Source organism: Desmodus rotundus, chromosome 5, assembly GCF_022682495.2.
Source record: "Desmodus rotundus isolate HL8 chromosome 5, HLdesRot8A.1, whole genome shotgun sequence".
Classification (NCBI taxonomy): Eukaryota; Metazoa; Chordata; class Mammalia; order Chiroptera; family Phyllostomidae; genus Desmodus; species Desmodus rotundus.
Window position 1 is genome coordinate 70,116,978 of NC_071391.1, and position 21,540 is coordinate 70,138,517.

The 21,540-nt window shown below is 39.7% G+C and overlaps 1 protein-coding gene and 1 long non-coding RNA gene across 2 annotated transcripts in view; one reads left to right on the forward strand and one right to left on the reverse strand.

Annotated features, from left to right (window-relative positions):
- Positions 1-21,540, forward strand: part of MAML2 (mastermind like transcriptional coactivator 2) — a 346,248-nt gene that overhangs the window by 318,187 nt on the left and 6,521 nt on the right. The window contains exons 3-4 of the mRNA XM_024574631.4: positions 13,111-13,314; positions 19,005-19,116. Coding sequence (XP_024430399.2) covers positions 13,111-13,314; positions 19,005-19,116 — 316 coding nt within the window. The remainder of the gene's footprint in view (positions 1-13,110; positions 13,315-19,004; positions 19,117-21,540) is intronic.
- On the reverse strand, positions 13,235-19,755 carry LOC123478104 (uncharacterized). Its single transcript, XR_006653238.2, has 4 exons — positions 19,659-19,755; positions 17,106-17,256; positions 15,415-15,573; positions 13,235-13,347 (listed from the first exon to the last, which is right to left on the reverse strand). It is a non-coding gene; the product is annotated as an uncharacterized lncRNA (long non-coding RNA).

Sequence of the window (21,540 nt, forward strand, 5' to 3'; positions counted from 1 at the left end):
CCATATTTCTAGTAGCTAGCCTAAAATCCTGGGGCGGGGGTGGGTGGAAACAGAGCAAAATAAATCACTTTCTATACAACATTGTGAGTTATTATTTGCATTTAAATAGAAACACCACAGCCTTCCTGCACTGTAGTGGATGCTTACAGGTGAATTATCACACTCTTCATGGCTTTCCTAGAAAGGGGAAGGACCATACATCAATGCCCAGGTTGTTTTCTTCTCCCTCCTAAAGATCAGTGTAGTAGAAAGTACACAAGTTAGTTCCACTGCTACTAAATTTAACTAAAACTTATTCACCACATACCAACAGCCTCTCTTTGATCTTTTACAGACAATAATATCATTAAATTACCAAGATAAACTATATTGTCCACATTTGTTGGTTTTCCTCTAAAACAATGACATCCCACTTTCTGTTATGACCAGGCACCAGTGAAATCCAAAGATACTTTTTCCATACTTTCTTGGTATGGAAAGTTCTAGCAGGTCATATGAATGAACAGTATGTTACCTGGGAGAAAAACATGAACCCAGCTGCCCCCCCAAAAATGATTAAGGTAGAGTAAAGAAAACGTGTGTGAGAAATATTCAGACTTAATTGAGCGGTAAAGGAAGAGGGGCAGCGCTGGTGTGGAGGGACTGCCCCGTGTGAGGAAGGCCACCCTCGGCAGTAAGTGATAGGTGCTTGTTTTAAAGGAACTGAATGGTCCTCTCTTTCATATGATCTGTACGGCCAGTCAGTTGCATATTAACATTACATCTATTTTGTTTCTAAAGAATTCAAAATACTTTAGCTTAATTAACCCTCAAAATATTTATTAACTTAACCACCTCTCTAAAATGGACTACTAGTGCTTGACCAGTGCCTTGAAAAAAAGAACTTTTATATCAACTTCAACTAAAAATGTATCAGGTAAATCAAGGCCTCAGATAAGACAATCAAGCTGTGTCTTACGAATGTCAAAACAACTTGTTGATTCAATTAATTTAGTTAATAACTTTTTCAAGCCAATTATTTGGTGGTGTGTAGGCAAAAACAATAATTGACTGGTTTTAAGTTTCTGTGATACTCAGTGTTGTGGCATTTCACATACTTGGCCCAAACTCTGTTAAGTTTACAAACAGGCTAGAAATTTCAAAAATTATTTGTGTGTTTTTTTTCTTATGTGGATGGCTCGATAACACTATTTTCAAATTATAAAGGGGATCCAATTGGCTCAAATTTAGTTACAGCTTTGATTTAAAAATGCAGAAGTGCTCAAAGATATACTAAATGAACTGTTATTTGCCTCCAGCCAGCAGCTGAAGAGCTGTGACATTCCCAGATGTATATTCTTTTCAAAAGTACCACATGGATCTGGAAAGTACAGAACAGTGTAAACACTGGTAACTGTACAATGTATCAGTCTCCCTTCAAGCATTCTCTCCTGATCAGCAGTTAGGAACATAAGCCACAAATGTTTACCCAATTGAAAATCACTAGACAGTTATGTTCAAATCAAGAATCTGTTTCCAGTTACAAGTAACAGAATCCAGTACAATCAGCCTGCCCAAATTGCTGAGAAAAAAAGGTTAAAAGTTCACATAACCGTGTACATGCTAAATTTAAGTTCAAGGTTTTAACCATAAGCAAAAAGATTTGTATAATATCTTGAATTGACAAATAATAATAAATATTCCCAGGTAAGGTATTTTATGTGATATTTGATATTAATATTTGTCATTTCACTGAAAAATGTTGATATACGTGTTACTTTCTTAACAACACCTAAATAGTTGAAATCATGTGATAAATTAAGTTTATCTGATTCTCATGTAATAACTTATTCATTATTTATTTAACAATAAATATATACTGAGTATTTTATGTCAGGCTTATGTATACTTATGGGAATGCATAGATGAATAAAACAATCCATGTACTTAAAGTAATAATAGGTAGTAAAAGAAACCTACATGTAAATAAATAACTGATATAGTCTACAACAAAAATAAATACAAGATATGATTGGGATTCAGGCAATACCAGTCACCAATGTTGGGCAGGTGCCAAGTAGACCTACCTTGCTCTGAATTCTCCACTCAGATGAATTACTGTGAAGAGGCAACTTATGAACCCAAATTTTTACTAGAAATCTTAATTAGATGGAAAATGTTTTTAAAAGTAGTTGATATATAAAAATAATTTATACTTTATTCCTTCTTGTAATTCTAAACAAACAGAAACAGAAGCTAAAGTGTGTCTGTATGTGTAAGAAATCCCTAATCTTGTTACTTAAGATAACAGAATCAATCAAAAGTTTGGGTACTTATTTCTAGACTCATGGCCGTAAAGTAACAACAGATCCGGTAGTAGCTGAAAAGCTGATTTGATCAATGTAGACGGACAAGGTAATCAGACCAAAGAAAGTTGCCCTTCCTCATTCTTCCCCGTGGTGGACTTTTCATTTAAGGTTATTGTTTTTCTTAAACACTATTTTAGTACTTTGCAGATCAAAACATGTTTGTCTAGTTTGCATAAATAAGATTTGGTAAATAACCTGATTTTCTGGGAATTGATCCAAGTGAAACCTCTAATCTTTGAAGTTCATCCCTTAGTGATTCTTAGGGAGAACTCAGCTTTTTTTGAAGTCCCACTGAAGTATTTAGTGGCTTGCTTTGCTAATCCAAGGGAGACTTCAGGGCTACATTTAACAGAGAACAGATGGTCTTTTTTTTTAATGTCCTTAGTGGTCATTATAATAATACATTCAAAAATAGCTAATCATGTCACATTACAGTGGATACGCACGGCTGAAGACACTGACCACAGTCACTGTATCAGTGTATCTCGATTTCCATGTCTGCCAAACAACCTGCAGCAACCAACATATTTTCTCACTTCCCAGAAGAGGAGGTACAAAGCTACTTTGTATGTTTATACATTTTACATATTTAGTGAAGAATGGAAATTAAAAACACGATAATCACCTCTAGCAAAACACTTGGTAGATTTTTTTACAGAATCAGAAAGTATAGATCTTTTTATAGAATTTGTTCAGAAAAGTCAGATGGTATTAGCCAAGTGATATAGTTCTAACTGTGCCTTCCACGGAAGTATGTGAACGGTTCCAGAATTCAGTTTAACACCTGTTCTCAACATTTCCATCCCCATGCCTCACTTGATTAACCTCAGTCACTGCAAAAGAAGATAACCAGTTTGACTCCCACTTCCCTCCTCCAGTGGAATCTAGTATTTGTTCATTACAGTGGCAAAACCACTGCATGGGATGCTGTTAGCTCGTGTTTTAGACTCCATGGAAAAAAGAAATCAAATAATTTCATCAAAATGGTATTTATTGTTAGTTTGATTCAATAAAGATGGAATCTCAACTCTTCCAGCACTAGAATGGAATTTAGAGATTATAATCTAATTTCCATATCTTAAAATTGGAGAAAAGTAAGGCCAAGAGAGGTTAAAAGAGAAGACTTCAAAATTAACGATGTCCACGTGTCGCATGAAACAGATTCCTAGAAGAATTAAAGAAATAATGTCCTAGTGTGTAAGAAGTAAACACTGTCAAAGAAAATAACAGTTTAAAATAAACGTTAACTTTTCTTGTAGCCTTCTTGCGAGCCAGAGACAGCCGCACATTTACCAACATCCGTGTGCTTCCTCCCTGCCTGGCAAAACATAACAGACATCATCACTATCACCGTGGTCATCATCATCGTCTTCATCATGACCTCCATCATCACCCACCACTAACTCTTCCCCCCTCGAACATTCTTCGTGCCATGGGCCTTCTCAGGTGGCACACCCACAGCCCTGCGTTTAACGGCAGGGCTCGACCTTTGCCTTCCCTCCGGCTCTGTCCTTCTCCAGCCGCCTTTGAAAAGAGCTAGCACTTGCACCCCCTGTGCTGTAGCAGGAAGTTCTGTCCCATTCTCTGCTTCACAGTGCTTCTTTATTTATGTATTTGTTTATACAAGAAGCATTATGGAGAGTCTGCTGTGCCCTGGGAATATCATGATGAACACCCCAGCCTTCCAAGCCCTTACCACGAGCGAGAGAGAGAAGCGAACAGACAATAGTGATATGGGCTGCAGGTCGGTTGTTACTCTATGGCCGTGAATCTAGAAATAGGTACCTAAACTTTTGATTAATTCTGTTATGTTAAGTAAGAAGGTTAGAGATTTCTTACACACAGATGCATGCACGCATTTTAGCTTCTTTGTTTCCATTTGTTTAGAATTACAAGATGGAGTGAAGTCTAAATTATTTTTAGATATCAACCACTTTTCAAGACATTTTTCCATCTATGAAGATTTCTAGTATAAATTTGGATTCCTAAGCTCCCCGATGGGCCCGTACCAGCTGTTATAGAAGCACAGAAAAAGAACGTTGAAGACGCTCAGGAGGTCAGCGAAGACTTCCAAAAAAATGACATCTTAGCTGAGCCTGTAAAGAATGGGTGTTCACTTGGTAGGAAGGAGCAGGGAAAAGTGTTTCAGGCAGACAAGACGTAAGCACATGCAAAGTGCAAAAATGTGGAGAGGAGAAAGAGCTCTGAGAGTTCAGAGAATTACAGGTAGTTTAATATTACTATAGCATAGAGCGAAGAAAAAAATGTGTTGAGATGAGACTGGAGAAACATGCAAAAGCCAGATCACGGAGGGTCTTATATAGCATTCTTGGGAGTCAGGACTTGATCACAAAGTCAAAGAGGAGCTATGGATGGTCTTAAGCTGGGAGTACAGTGTAGAGGTTATATCCAAGGGGAAATCATTTCATTACTTTCACAAACACTAACCTTCTAGGGAAAAAGGTAGAGTTCTCAACCTCTACGGCGTATGCATGGATGGTCTGTGGATGTTTAGAAAATTTGTAAACTCCCTGAAATTGTAGACAATATTGTTAGTTGTGTGTGTACTTGAGGGAATGGGAGGAGAAACAGAATTCATAGCTTTGTGAAATCCTGATAAGTCACTGTTATCCAAGAACAGCTTCAAACCATTGCTCTAGGGACAGAAGCTAAAAGCAAACTTACAGAGCAGAAATTTCAGGTCTGCCACAAAGAGCCCTCCTAACACTGAAAAGCTTCTCTTGTAAGAAAGATTTCTCATTCCTTCCCCCAAGTTACCAAACTCTTCCCACTCCACCCTGACCCACTGACATTTTGTTCCTGGCCGCTCTCCACCTAACGCTGCTTCCTCACCCATGGAACTGTTCTTCTGTGCCAACCCATAATAAGTGTCCACCCCAGAGGCTAAGAATAGATGCAGTGTCTTGGTGACTTGAAAATTAGGTAATATCTGAAGGATGAACTCTATGGTGACCACAAAATTTATTCTAATCATTTGAACCAGATTTAAACATATAATGAGGATTTCCCTGCAGGGTGGAGGAGAAGGTTCTAAGCAAGCAAAGAAGAATGCCCCATTAAATACGAGGAAAAGGCAGCTCCTGCTTGTAATTGCAAAGACAAAGAAAAATACTAATCCCAATACCTGTGCCTGTGTTTGCACACTCCGTCTTGGAACATCTTCCCTCCCCCAACCCTCACCCCCGACAAGTCAGTTCTGTCAGACAAGCTGTAGTTCTCTCAAGCAAATAGATTTCCATTCCATTCACTTCTCCTTCATATGTTTTCCTAAGATGTTTGGAAATGTGTTCTTCATCTTTTAGGTAGGTTTGTAACCTTACTCAATCTCTTAACCTTTCTGGGCAGTGCCTTCATCTGCAAAATGAAGTGGGGTGGAAGATCTGTGAGTTCTCGCTCGTTACTTCTCGAAGTTTGTGATGGTGGCTGGAGTGGTGGGTTGTTGTCCACAGATCTCACGATAGGCGTTTCTCATCCCCAACTTGCCAGTTCCTTCCAAGGACTGCCGGGTTCTTTCTCTAAGGCATTTTTATCAATTTAGCGCAAAGTAGCATTACTTGGCTAGCACAGCAGAAGACAGCGAGAGTCAGCAAACTTTTTCCATAAAGGGCTGGATAGTAAATATTTTAGTCTTTGTGGGCCATTACGTTTTTGTCACAGCTCTTCAGCTCCGCTGTTGTAGCGTACCCACAGACAATACATAAATCAATGTGTATGGCTATGTTCCAATAAAATTTTATTTACTAAAAAAGGTGCCAAGCTGGGTTTGACTGGTCATACCACAGTTTACTGACCCTTGAAAGAAAAGACTGGCAACCTGGAGATAAGCAGTGTTTTACATCTTCAGTCTTTCTGTTTAAAACTTGTATCCTGGATTATTTCCTGATAACTATTTTATTGTCATTGTTGTTGTGTCAAATAAGAACTGTTTCATTACTTTAGCCGCCCACGGCCACCTCACTCTCCATGCCCCAAATAAATAACTTAAGTGGGCCTGCCAGCTTGTAGGGAATCTGAAACAGTTAAGGCAACTTGTTTCTCAGGCATAGAGATAAATAAATGGCTTAATAAGTAGACAGTTCAGAAGATGAATAGCCTGGAGGAACAGTTGAGCAGTGAGTTCGCTGAGACAGGGAAAGAAGAGGGAAAGAGAGAAGGGTGGGGGAAGATTAATTGAATAGCAAACCAGTTTGTGAGATCTACTGTACAAACATGCCCAGCTGGGTCCTTTATCTTGAATTTGCTTTGCAAATTGCAGATGCCTCACGCTGGAAGCCAAGAAAAAGAAAGGGCAGTCATCCCAGGCCAGGATGCTCTTGTGAATCCAAGTTACTTCATTTCTGGGGGGGGAAATCATTGTATACCCCCCTTCTAAAATAAGTTAAGAGAAACAGAGAGCTATTTTACCCAGATGCCTAGAACAGGACAAACATTTTAGAGGTTTTTTTTTTTTAATATTAAGAGAACAATACCTGCCTGATAACTTTGTTTGCTTTGTGAAACTTGCTGTAGCTGATCAGCCCCAAAACTGCTTGAACAGTAAAACTGACTGAATTCAATGAGTCTTAATAGTTCCACACACTTCAGTGACACCAGGAACATTCTTGTTTGCTGCTTCGTGACATATCTAACTGGGCCCCATTCTGTGTTTGGCTGAAACCATTCCTGCTTGACAAACACTTGCACTCCACTAAAGTGAAAGGAAGAGGTTATCCCTGCATTTTTACTAGTTAACAATTTTTCGAAAGATCTTTCACATATTGACCATAATTTTCAGAAACCATAATTTTATTGAAGTAAGACCCTAGGGGCTGAGCATATACTCTGGTATGTGTTTATTGAGATTTATAAAATTTTCTTCATATATGCAATTTCTTTAAATATTTATTGCTAAAATTTTACATAAGAGAATATTGGTGAATTAGCTGTTAGGACTGGAGTAGAGGGGATTTATTTCTAATTTTTAAATTTAAACCTTTTTTTTCAAAAGGACTTCATACCGGCTGTAAGAGAAATATAGGTATAACAGGGAGGACAGGTAAACTGTCCTCTAAGGAAGAGAGGTAACCGTTTAAAAGAGCTCAAGTGGCCCTGGTTGGTGTGGCTCAGGTGGGTGGAGCATCATCCCGTAATCAAAGCATTGCAGGTTCGATTCCCAGTCAGGGCATTTACCTAGGTTACAAGCCTGATCCCTGATCTGGGCAGGTATGATCCCCAGTCAGGGCGCATGCACTTGGCAGCGAGTTGGTATTTCTCTCTCATATTGATGTTTCTCTCTCTCCTTTCCTCTCTAAAAGCAATGAAGAAAATGTCCTTGGGTGAGGGTAAATTTTTTTTTTTAATTAAAAGAGTTCAAGTGTTCCCTTTTCTGTCAAGTTTGATAGACGTAGTTTGCAGTCTCATTGTGGTGATCCATGGGCAACATATTAAGTCACCAACGTAACAAATTTAGAAAAACATTCTCTGGCCACATTTTCCATACATTACAATGTACATCCAGCTTCCTGTAAATGTAACTTAACCTCACACACTGCTACTTACTTGTGAACGCGCCTTGATTGCCTCCAGCTAAAAGCGTTGGTCATCACATACCCGATTTACCAACTGGTCTCCTGGAATCCTTGAGACCATTCTAGAAGATAAATTTCCCACCAGTAGTCCAGTTGGAAAACTTGAAAGTATAGACAAGCTGGAGAATTGTCCAGGCGGCTGCGTGGACTTTGATCCCCAAGGCCCAGAAGAATGCACGCTGCATGGTAGATGCTCAGTAAATATTTGTTGAATGAATGAATAAGAGTAGAGTGAAGAAAATTCTAAAGACATAGCTTAATTATTGGCAGAAGTTTATTTTTAAAAATACAGACATGTTCTCATTCTTCTAGCAGTCCCTGTGCTGGATTAAATCAAGGATCAAGAAGCTTTAACCATATTTAAACACTGGCATACTACTCTAACTCAGTGGCTTATCTAATGCTATAACAGGACTTTCAAATCTTAAATACACACACACACACTCACATAGATGTGGGAAATCATGTATAAGTTCATATTAAATGTAAAGTTATATTAAATTCCAGGAGGATAGGACCAGAAGCCTACTGCATAGATTAGCATCAAATACTATAATTTTATTGGTAGAAGCAGAAAAAATGAAAGATCATGTAAGTTCAGGGTTTGAACAAGTGTGTGGCTATTGTTTGCTGCCAAATCAATCTTTACTTCTAGTTTCTCTACAAAACTAGGTTTTCCGTCACACAAAACACTCCATCAGTGGAACTACCTAGTTCATTCACAATCTCACACACACACTTTCGTGAATGGGCTAACAGTGTGCCACTTTTACCATGGCCTTCACATGCTCTTGAGGAAAAAATGAGTGTTGAGAGGGAAGCAGATGAATTCTCCTAAGTCAAGTTCTACACGGGCTGAGTGTGAGGCAAAGGGTGAGTCTGAACGTAGAAACCAAAGCCAACACATCAGAGCCTGTCTTCTTTCAAGCTGTTTCACGTGCTCACGTTTGCCCAACAGCTTGGCAGTGACAGCAAGTCTGTGTAAGGAGGTGTTTTGTGTTTCATAGCTAACGTAAGGGCAAAAAAAGTGGCACCAGCCGAATGTTACTTCAATTGTGAATGTGTGTGGTAGAGCGCATGGTGAGGCCCAGGAGCTAGAAGCTGCAAGGTTTAAAAGTTTTCTACACAATTCCAAAAGAGAGCTTATCTCTTATTTTTATATCTTTTGGTGTTGCAAAGGAATGAAACTAGAATTAGCACAGTCCATCTGTTTGATTAGAGAGGGAAAGACACGGTTCCATTTTCTTGGCACACAGAGCTATAAATCTTAGAGGCGTGTGGTTTTCCAGGTTCCACTGTAAATTATTTTGATGACGTTCACCCATGCTACCAACATTAAGCACTCTTTTCTTTTTCTTCATTTTTCCCCTTTCTACATACATTTTTAATCTTCAAAAAATAGAAACTGCCTAGCACGTAGTAGATATTCAGTAAAATTTATCAACTTCATTAGTGGGTGAATGGATGCATGGGTAACTAAATTAGGCATCGTGAAATCTGGATTTTAATTCTAAGGCATTGGTAGGTATCATACCACCTAATAGAAATCTTAGTGCATTGCTTTTTACCATAGTAACTTTGAGTGAGTGTGGATGTGGGGAAGTGATGTGTGTTTCGTAGAATCCCCAGTAAACTAAAAGCCAGAGATCATAACTTCAAATGCCTGCATGGGTCAAGCAAGTAGTAGAGATGGGAAAAGAGGTGGATATAAGAAAATAGGGAATAGTGGGGACTGTGGCCAACTGAAAGCGCAGGGGCCAACCTGTGTTTACAACATGATGGGAGCCAAACACAGCGCACCTGCAATCCAAGTTCACTTGCAACGTAAGTTCCTTCATAGAGGTAATTGTTTCTAAACCATTTCTGTCATATGTAAAATAATACAGAAATAAGTCAATAAGAAAAATATTAATTGCTAAAATATATCAAGCACTACTGAGTTCCTGGAACTGTTCTGAATTTCATCTGACCTAATTTTAGTCATTAATGGAATTACCTCCATTTTACAAATGAGCACATTAATGTATAACACTTAGTAAATGTATATGGGTTGCTCTGTTAAACAATAATTAGATGTGAAGAAATTTTAAAAAAATGCACAGCAAAGAACAAAGTAACAGGGCACTGAGCTGAGTCCTTAACCCAAATAAAAGAAGCACTCACCAAAAGACAGCCCTCGGAGAGTGCCGTTCAACTCAGCTGCTGACATCTCCAGGTAGGAGGCTGGAGGTAACTCTGCAGGGAGCTCACAAAACCTCTAGGTTCTAGTAGAGCTGACACACACAGCTTTCCCCAACGGGCAAGGCCTGTCTCCCTTGCTTCACGAAAAACAGACTGTTTCTCCTGTGCGTCAAAATAACTTTAACAATTATGTGTAGCTATTGTTTATTAAATGCTTACTTACTATGTGCTGAATATTTGGGGCATTGTATTATCTCCCCTAATTCTCGCAGGGGCCCTGTGAAGTCAGCACTGTTGTTCCCATGTTAAGGAAAGATAAGGAAACTGAGGTTTATGAAGGTGAGTCACCTTCTCTCAGATCACACAGCTGGTGAGAGCCACAACTGAGATAGGAATCGCGGCAGGCCCATCTCTAGAGCTCATAGTCTTGTCCACCGCCTGGCCATGCAAAGATGGCTGAAAGAAAAGTGAATTTAATTTTCTACATACATTTGTCAACCGTATCTTTAAAATACAAAATCCTTTTTTTCACACAGTTTTGCACTAAACTCCAAATTATATCATAGAAAAGAGCAGACTGTTTCTAATCAGGTTGAAGTGGAGAGTGGAGTGCCAACTGCCTCCAATATACTCTCTCTCTGATGTTAGAGAACATTGATTTCTCTAACATCAGTCTTGTTATCTTTACACTTCTCTGACCCCACCTCTTTCGCCCTGTCGCTGGCTCGCTTTCCTCATCAGCATGGGTGGACCCAAGACTCAACACTCAACCTTTCATGTATTTCCTCCTCCGCTTGCTCTCCGAGATCCCTCAGCTCACAGATCTTTGTCGACTGCCACTCTGTGGATGGCACTCACACTTGTCTCCCGGCCCACACTCCTAGAGGCCCGCAGGACAGGTGGGATGGCATCTTTCCCAAAAGCCATGGTGGATTTAAAGTTGACAGGACTGACTGGACTTTGTGTGCCGGTGTGTTAGAGTGTGGTTCCTTTAAGCTGCTCAGAGCTGGCTTTAATTAGTTTTAACTAACTGGTGAGGAGGACCAACCCCGCCCCCTCAGTACCCACCCCCTTACCTTCTCCCCAGCACACTCCATTCAATGTGCCTAATGGAGGGGCTCACTCCTGAGGGGAGTGCTCAATAAACATTTGCTTCATGGACAGATGGATTGGCACAGGTTTAAAGTATGAAAATATTTCTCCTCAAGGCTTCTCATCCCAACTGCAAAATGGATAGAGTATAGTGATTGAGACTAGATCTCTCTGAGCTACAAAATTGGGATGATAAAACAGCTTTTGCTCCTTGTTTTGTTGGAGGAGGAAATGAGAGAAATTGAGTAAAGCCTGAGCAGTGACTGGCCAGGAATAAGCCTCAGTACAAAGATGTCTTTAAGATTATTTTGTATCCCTTTGCTTTAGCCCCAGGGATTACTACAGCAAGGCCATGCTTCCTACATCCCCAGGCTTTTTTAACTCAGCAGAAAACTAAAGAAAGAGAAGATGAAAGGGACTTTCTACAAATGCAGTACATACATACTACTATTGCTGCTGCTGCTGCCACTACTACTACTACTACTACTACTACTACTACTACTACTTGTAATGAGAGTTCCTTTACCCTTTTCATCACTGTAACCCCACACAGTCCAGTTGGGGAATGACAGCTGGATTTTATTGCTGTCGTATATCCAGTGTTTCTCAAAGAACAGTCTCTGGGCCAATGAGCATTAGAATCCCCTGAGCAGGTACCTGATCTACAGCCTCAGAGTTTCTAGAGCAAGGCCAGGACATCTGCTTCCCAAATGAATATCATTAGAATGTGAGGATCTTTGGCTTAGTACTTGCAATATATAATCTAAAACTTGATTCTATATGTGCTTATACTTTTACATGTAACTGTGTAATTTCTTCCTTAATTAGATGATAAATTCTCCAAGGTGAGGGCAATATTTTCTAGTTTCCTTGTAATCCCAACAGCGTACAGCTCAATTCTAAACACATCATTGGGAATAATGAAAATACTGAGCTGGGTTTAGCTTTCTACACTGCAGGGTCCTGACCTGTCAATGCCTAAAGATTGGTAGAAACCTCCAATTAGAATGGCAATTCCCTAATACCCAACATTATTCAATATACCATGTGAGTTTTTAATCAATACTTTCTCATTACCAGTTGGTTGGGTGCTCTTTTATTGATTAAGCACTGAGATATCTGACTTGCTGACCAAGGAACAAAATTAACAAGTCTCTGAATAATGAAGTCCCTTTCGAGTTTATGAGTGTTCGTAAAACAGAAATCACAAGCCTTCCTGCCTTACCAGAGAAAGCTGGCCCTCTTCTGTTCAAAATAGTTATTCAACTGGGATTTCTTGATTTTGGAGAGACAGAGACAGAGACAGAGAAAGAAAGACAGAAAAGGAGACGTCCGTGTGTTGTTCCACTTCCTCGTGCATTCATTGGTTGGTTCTTGTACATGCCCTGCCCAGGGGATCAAACCCGCAACCTTGGTGTGTGGGGATGATGCTCTAACCAACCAAGCTACCTGGCCATGGCCAGTTATTCAACTTTTAAATACATTAATTAAAACCTTACTTTCATTGCAGGATCAGCATTGATATGTGCTAACTTTAGGGAAAAAGAAGAACTTGTCACTTTATGATGTGTTTGGTGCTAAGCAATTGAGAGATTTGCCATATGTTTTTATGGTAGTTTTCTTTGAGGTTCCATAAATGCCTTCCAGAATGTGGAGGTTCCACTATCAGAGTCAAATGGGAGCTTTTCCAGTTCCCTAATGTATTTAACCCAGCTGCTTCGGTTGCTGTGATATGCAATTATTTCTTCTACACTTAAAAAGCAATTCTCTGATCTCCAACCCATTAACCATGTTTGATCTTAACAAGATGAAAAATGTTCAGAATCTAAGCCTATGATCTTTGTGATACATTTTTCTTCTTTTAATTCACAGTAGCTTTTTCCCTCCTTTCTCTTCTTTAGGATCAACACTCTGTGGTAGGCCAGAACACAGGCCCCAGTCCAAGCCCCAACTCCTGTTCAAATCCAAACACTGGAAGTGGTTACATGAACTCCCAGCAATCACTGTTGAATCAGCAATTGATGGGAAAGAAGCAGACTCTACAGAGGCAGATCATGGAGCAGAAACAGCAACTTCTCCTGCAGCAGCAGATGCTGGTGGATGCGGTAAAACTTTCTCCTAATGTCTACTGCGCAAACCTGTTGGTCCAACAGAGAGAGTTCATTATTTTCCATTTCCACTTACTGCCCTTTTCCCTGTGCCTATTTACGTGATAGCAACATGGGTGTTCTGGCTATAAGAGAAGTTAATTCTATACGTACTGAGTGCTTCAGGAAAAAAAAGAAAAAAACTTGATTTACCAACTGCTGGACAGTTGGAATGCATGGCAGGCACCTCAGCTCACCAGCCCTGCCCAGCCCAGGAATGCTTAGAACCACCAACAGGGGCATTTGATTAAGCAAAAGAAACCAGTCTTGTTCGCAGCCCTGAGGGGCAGAAATAGTGAACTCTAATCACCTCAAATCCAAACTGATTTTGGAGACAAGAGAATTTTAAAAGCCAGCATGGAGTTTCATACATTAAGATATCACTTTCAAAATAAAGCATCTCAGAATGGGAGGAGTTTTTAAAGAAAATTGACAACGTATTTCCCACTTCATCATAGTGAAGTGGCCTTGAAGAAAGGCAAGGCCATTATTTCCCACACAGTATCCAAACATTAACCCTGCTTCAATATTTATCTGTTCATCCCTTCTGTATTCTCAGACTCACTCATACACTCAACAACTGATCCAAACTCTCCTGCCTCCTAAGACCAAGGCCCTATCTCCAGTTTTCATTCTCTCCCTTCAAGCTATTTGGTTAGGTGAAAGAAGAAAGGGACAAAGTTAACCTTCTCCAGGTTGACAGAGACAAGGAACAAAGGAAAACAAAATTTAAAAAGTATACACTCAAGGAGCTTTGTAGTAAGAGTCAAAAAACCAAGGGGTGATGAGCTCCATAATCCGTTCAGGAAATATTTAGTAATTTACAGTAAGATATAGCCATAAACAAGACAGACCCTTTCTCTGTCCATAAGGTGCTTGGAGCTCACTGGGGATATCAAATAAATAGGCCACTGTGATGCATGTGCTTAAATGCTATGGTGTGGGCACTGCTAGAAATGGTTCCAGAGAGGAAGTTATATCCACTACAGATCTGAAGCTGAAGCAGGGAGATGCGGGTGAAGAGCCGAGTTTTAGAGCCAGAAGAACCAGCATACTCAAAGACTCGGAGACAATATACTGCATATTAGGTAGCTGAGGCATAGAATGTGCACAAGGGTAGGGAAAACCAGAGAACAGAGCTTAAGACATCAGAATTTACAAAAGCGCTGGAGAGGATGTTAAGGATTTTAAACAAAGAAGTACTAGATTTAGATTTGCGTTATAATAAAGGTATAAACACAGTAAGGAAAAATGTAATGGAATAAAATATAAAATCCAGCCTGGAGAGTTTGGGGATAGTCTCCCACAAGAGGTAAAACTTGACTTTGAAGGACTGTAGGATTCTGATGGATAGAGTACATGAGGTCCATCATTCAGGTGGAGGGTGGGCCGGAGACCAAAGAGCACAGCCTATGTACGTATTTGTTCATCAGGCTGAGGTTGTATCGTTAAATGTTTAATACATGATGGAAAGTATACATAATGATATAATAATTATTGATATTGCTAGGAATGACGAATGGAATAAGTTTGGAATCCAAAGCATACAAGAAGACATAAAAATAAATTTATTTGAATTTGAATAAAGAACAGTGAGAAATAAACTTACAGGTGACCTTGACTATCGCCCTACGTTGTAAGGCGCAGGGGCGTCCAGCCCACGACCTGGGGGCCGTGTGCGGCTCAGGTTGGCTCTGAATGCGGCCCAACATAAAATCGTAAACTTACTTAAAACACTTTTTTGCTCATCAGTTTTCATTAGTGTTTGCGTATTTAACGTGTGTTCCAAGACAACTCTTCTCCTAGCGTGGTCCAGAGATGCCGAAAGGTTGGACACTCCTGGTAGGGGAGCCACTGACATAAAGTGACACGTCTGGTTCCTTCTGTAAATCATAGTTTTGAAAAACCCAGTTCACTCACTCACTCACCCACTCCCACTTTTTTTTTTTAACCTTATAAACTACATAGCTTAGAAACAAGGACAGTAGAAGAGAAAAATGCACCATCTAAGATTAACTTCTCGGTTACACCCTCATTACTCCAATCAGTACTACTAACCTGTTGAATTATAACCTTCAGAGATTCAGTTTCTGAAGTTGCAGCTCTGAGGAAAAGGCCAGGAAGCACTCCGTGAGGGTCCCGTCCTGGCTCTGGCCTCACTCCCGCTGAGCCCAGCTGAGTCGCCACTGGGACAGGTGCAAAGGGCAGGGGCCTAAGCTGTGAGAGATGAATGAGACCCAGGCCACTGCTTTTGTGGTTTTTATAAACCATTCACATTTCGCTTGTTTGGATGCCATTGAGGCTGCCTGTACTTTTTAGCATATCCAGGAAGAAACAGTCTTTGATACCACTTTACATTAGCATATGCTTTGTAGTCATTTGCAGTCAGTTGGCCAGACCAGAGAGGCGCCTAAATTGAGACATTTTCTCCTGAAAGTGTGTTATCCTTACTGTCCTGTCTGTTACTCTCCCACCAATGAAGCACAAGGGGGACAATGAGTGGAACTTATTACAATAGAGATCATAATTATCAACACATTTTGTGTGCACCTACTATGTGCCAGGTACCATGCTGAGCTTTTTCAGAATTAAAAGATTAATCCTTACAATAGGAGTATGAGGGAGGTCCTAGAATTATCCACATTTTACATTTTGTGGTGGCAAAACTGAAGCAGGACAGATAGATATATGCACCAGAAGATTATCTCTGTATTAGGTTTTTAGGTCCAAGACACTGGGTTATCATGAGACATTAGTTGATAAGTTAAATTTCATGTTACACAGAAGTGATCTCAGGGATGCCTGGGAGTTTACACTTATGTAGAATGGGAATGTTATTCTCTTGCAAATGGAGCCGTCTCCATTCAGTGTTGGAATCTGGTCTTTCCTACTTTTCATCACAAAATGACAAATTGGCTGTTCTGGGATAGCCCATATGCAAGACCATTGAATCCAACCCATTTGTGAACAAGCAGTTCAAGAAACTCCGGTTTCCAGAGATGTGTGTGTCAACACTTTGAGTAACCAGATTTAGCACTCAGGGGAATGAAAGTCAGTAATTAAATTAAATATATATAAAATAAGTCCAGATTTAAAATCTAGTCTTTAATGGGGAACCAAAAGCCTGATTTCTCTCCCTCCCCCACTTTCTCTCCCTCTGTCTGACACACACTCAGCACACATGAATCCTATTTTCTTCAATATAAACAGCAGAAACACCTAATTACATAAGAAAAAATAATAGATGCTTTTGAAAAAGAGAAGATTTCAGAAAGTCTCATGCTTGGCATAAAAATCAAAACTGTCAGCTTACACAATAGTTTACAACAAGAATGGTTGAACATTGCCACATTTGGGTTCATAGAACATCTCAAGCTGTTTTTTAAACATTTAGGGTTTGGGTAAAACCAAAGTGTTTCGACAACCACTTTTTCCCTTAATTTGTAAACCCATATTTAAAAGAAATGTAATCCATATGTTTCCGATTCATTTACACTTAGCTCATCAAAATTGCGTTTTATATGAATTACTCGATGCCCAAAAAACCCTGTGAGTCTTTCAAGTTATTTTTTTCTTAGAAACAAGAATTTGAATTTGGTTTATTGTTGTTTTAAGGCTGTTTTTTTTCCCCTGGATGGTGAATTTATTCCACTTAGAAAGTTTGGAATCTGACGGGAAACTGAGAAATAGGTGGTTTCAGTGGTTCTAAGGCAGGCAGGCAGGCCACATTGGGCTTCCCTCCGACTTACCCGATTATCTGTCCCAGGGATTTCTTTTCTACTTACTGACTCTTCTGTAGTTACAGTCTCCTCCGTCTACCTGTGCCAATTATTTTTATCTTTGAAAATGGAGGTTGCTTCAGGGTGCAGTGAAGCAATTTCTTAAAATTCCTGATCTGTGCTGAAAAAGAAAAAAAGCAGCCCCTGATGCCCAGAACCGGTAGGACACTCAGAGCCAAGCCATTGTGTCCTCTGTTGGACATGTTACATAACACTAACCGCAGACAGGGTTACTCTGAGACCATGATAAAATGAGACAAAGTTAAGGCCACTTCAAAATCCTGTCTAAAAACAGATATAAACAAGGCCACTGTGCAACCCACAAAACACCAAAATCCCCCTCTTTACCTAAATGAGTGACAGCTGCATCATTCCTCAACCATTGAATCAACCTCGCTTTCTGACAGCTCACAATCCAGAACAAACCCTCACTTCCTCAGACCCTCCCTAAATCACCCAATCAATGCCTAAACCGCGTAACAGTTTCTTTCTAACACGCTCCTACAGAGGCACCCATGGTCCTCATGTTGTGCGTTCTCCCTCATTGCAATGTGAAAGAAAGTCCCCTATGTCCTCTCTTAGCTCCCAAAGAAACCTGCTCTAAAGATCTAAAGGCGGGTGATTCCAGAAAGGAGAGAAGACGGGAGCCTGGGAAATGTCTGTGCTTTGAGAAGGGAGCACAGAGAAACAGAGCAGCAAGGGGCCCTTCTATGGTAGGCAGGAAAGAGCCTGAGTCTTTGACTCAGGATTTGGTTTCTGTTCTGCTGCGACGTGATCTTAGGCAAGTTACTGAGCCTAAGGAAGCATCTATTTCCTGATCTATGAAGTGGGAATAACCATTCCTACCTTCAACTATTGTTTATGAGAGGAAAAAGGAAGTAAAATGCATATAGCGCCCCTACCAGTACCTGATAGGCTATCTCCTGACATATCCTCCTCTTAAGAGTTGCCAGATTTCGGGAGAAAATGCAGACAATTGTAACTGAATAAAAATAAATAAGTAAATAAATAAATAGTTACCAGATTTAACAAATAAAAATACAGAATGCCCCAGTGTCTTGTATTTTATCTGGAAATTCTACTCCTATGCTTTCTATGTTGGACCAGACCTGTATACATGGTGGGGCAAAAGTAGGTTGATAGTGAGTATGTGAAACATAATTTATTCTTGTATTATTATTTATTAATTATAGTACATTTCCATATAAAGAACTGTAAACTTACTTTTGCCACACCCTCTATAGGTGCCAAAGCACATCAGGTGCGCTATAAAATAAAACCAGAGCCCTAGCCAAGTGGTTTAGTTGGAGCACCATCCTGTGCACCAAAAGGTTCCAGGTTTGATCTCCAGTCAAGGAACACACCTAGGGGGAGGGCTTGATCCCCAGTCAGGGCCCATTCAGGATGCAACGGATCAATGATCTCTCTCTGTCTCTCTTTCTCTCTGTATCTCTCTCTCTCTCTCTCTCTCTCTCCCTGTCTCTCTTTCCCCCTTCTTCTCTCCCTCCCTCCCTTCCTCTCTCTCTAAAATCAATAAACATATCCTTGGGTGAAGATTTAAAAAAAACTAGAACTATCCACTCAAAAATCATACAAATTTAGTTCTCATTGAAACTTAATTGCAAAATAAAGAATATTAGAGTAATTACTAGACCCAAAACACATGTTGAACATTAAGGAAAAGAGAAATTACACTTCCATGCAGAAAGATTATTGAAACGGAAAGGAGAGACTACTAAATAAGATCCATGAATCACAAGTATGGCTGTAAGATTGTTCTTACATTCTTTTTTTGAATAACAGTCTACAAATTTTTACAAGTGAGAAGGTAACAGTGTAATTCAATATGTTTTCATTTGTGTTTTCCAGGAGAAAATTGCTCCACAAGATCAGATAAACAGACATTTGACAAGGCCACCCCCAGATTACAAAGACCAAAGAAGAAATGTGGGGAACATGCAACCAACTGCTCAGTATTCTGGTAAGTGTTCTCAAAAATTAATAGAAATTATAACTGTGGAAAGAGGAGAACTGTTCAGTTTTTGATATTCCCTCTTTCCCCATCTCATTTTTAATTGTAACATCTTTCTTAGGGTCCTTCACTACCTCCCATATAACTTACAGATCAAGACCAAACTTGATTATTTTTCGTTTTCTTATCATTACTCGTTTAATCTTGTCCCACATTCACATATTTCACTGCTCTCCATACTACCTCTGAGAGTTCAAAAAATCTTCAATATTTTCTAACTGTTAGGTTCAACCATTCTCCTCCTAATGACATGTCTTGCCACATGTAGGGTAAGTAGACATTTCTCTCTGAGTGACATCTGAGTCACTCTTGGGCTTTGCTCAAAGCCCAAACTTGTCTCCATCTTTGGACTCATGTCTCTAACACAGACAGTCCTTCCACCAAGAAATTACTACAGTGTGAGTTAAGCCCTGGCTGATGTGGCTCAGTCTGTTGGAGCGTTGTCCCATGCAACTAAAGGTTGCGGGTTCAGTCCCTGGTCAGGCACATACCTAGGTTGCAGATTCGGTCCTTAGTCAGGGTACAAATGGGAGGCAACCAATCAATATTTCTCACATGGATATCTCTCTCTTCCTTGTTCCCTCTAAAAATAATAATAAAAGAAAAAAGCTATTTAAGTCTTTATGAAATCTCCCAAAAAATACCAAAGGTGATGGCATTTCAAATACAAAGCAAAACTTCTTAATAGAGCTCTCCATATAACAAAGCACCACCCCTACAATCTCTCACTCTCCGAACTCCAAAAGACCTCTCCCAAACAGAGCCTTCTCCTATTCACCAACTATTCAAGTCCCTGCTGCCCAGAACTCACTGCACTTTCTCATGTAAATTAAGCTTGTCCTGGAATTTCCCAAGTTCCCTCTGCTTTACATGTTACCTTCATCCGTTCAGGAAGCCATTAAGACAATCGTCTAGAGACAGAGGGGCTGTGAACACTCCTGTTTGTTAATTTTTCTGGTCCTGTTATAAATATATTCTGATCTGTGTCAATTTTTTCAAATGTACTAGATTGCCTCTCTCCACTAAAATTAGAATGGGATATATGTATTCCGCTCCCTAAGATTACTTTGCCTTGGGGCAAAAACAGGGTTCTCTAGATGTTTCTGCCCTCAAGGAGGTTGAAAGAGAAGATGGGGTTTATTTGGAACATGGTTCCTAATACATGGCCTATCAGGGATTTCATGGGAAGCTACCTTTGAAACGGTATACAAAATTCAAGGTGGGTGTTAGGACTTTTCTTTTCCTTTCACATAAAAGAATCCCAAAGGATAGTAGTCTAAGGCTAGTTTGGTGCTCTACCATGTTATCAGGGATCCAGGCAAATTTTATCTTTCTGCTCCACCATCATTGGCATGTAGCTTCTATTCTAAGGGTTGCTGTGTCCACCATACCTACAGCCTTCACATCCATATTCCAGACAGAAAGATGGAAGAAGGGAAAAAGAAATATGACTTCCAAAATGAATCAGATTCCCTTTATTTAAAAAAAAAAAACTTTTTAAAGTAACATTGGTTAATAACATTACATAACTTTTAGATGTACAACAGTATTTGATATCTGTATACTTTATCGTGTGCTCACCACCGAAGTCGACTTTCCTTCCGTTACTGTGTAGTTGACCCCATTGACCCAGTTCACTCACCCCCCCAACTCTCTTTCCCTCTGGTAACCACCGATCTGTTTTCTTTATCTGCGAGTTTGTTTTTGTTTTCTTTGTACATGTTACTTTTTGGTGTCATATTCTACATATGAGTAAAATCATATGGTTTTTGTCCTTTTCCATCAACTTATTTCACTTACATCCATTCATCTTGTGACAAATGGCAATATTTCATCTTTATTTATGGCTAAGTAGTATTCCATTGTATATATACAGGGTGGGGCAAAAGTAGGTTTACAGTTGAAAATATGTAAAACAGGGTTTATTCTTGTATTATTTATTAATTATTGTATTATTTTCCATTTAAACAACTGAAAACTACTTTTGCCAAACCCTGTAGATATACCACATTTTCCTTATACATTCGCCCATCAATGGACACATAGGTTGCTTCTGCATCGCAGCTGTTTATATAATGCTGCAGGGAACATGAACCAAATTCCCTTTTAAAAGTAGGTTTCCTGGGCTCTCACCTAATAACTTCTATCTTTAGCCAGAATTTATTCATATGGATCCCTTTGTCCCCCCACCCTTTTACCTCCCCTCCACCATCAACAAGAAAGTTTGGGAAATGTGGTTTTTCAGCTGGAACCTCACTACAAAATCAAGGCTCTGTTTCTAAGAAGCACAGGGAAGCTGGGTATTTGGTAGGCACCTAGAAGTCTCTTCCACAGTGCATACGGGCACTTTCCTAAGGGAGAGGTCCTCAGCAT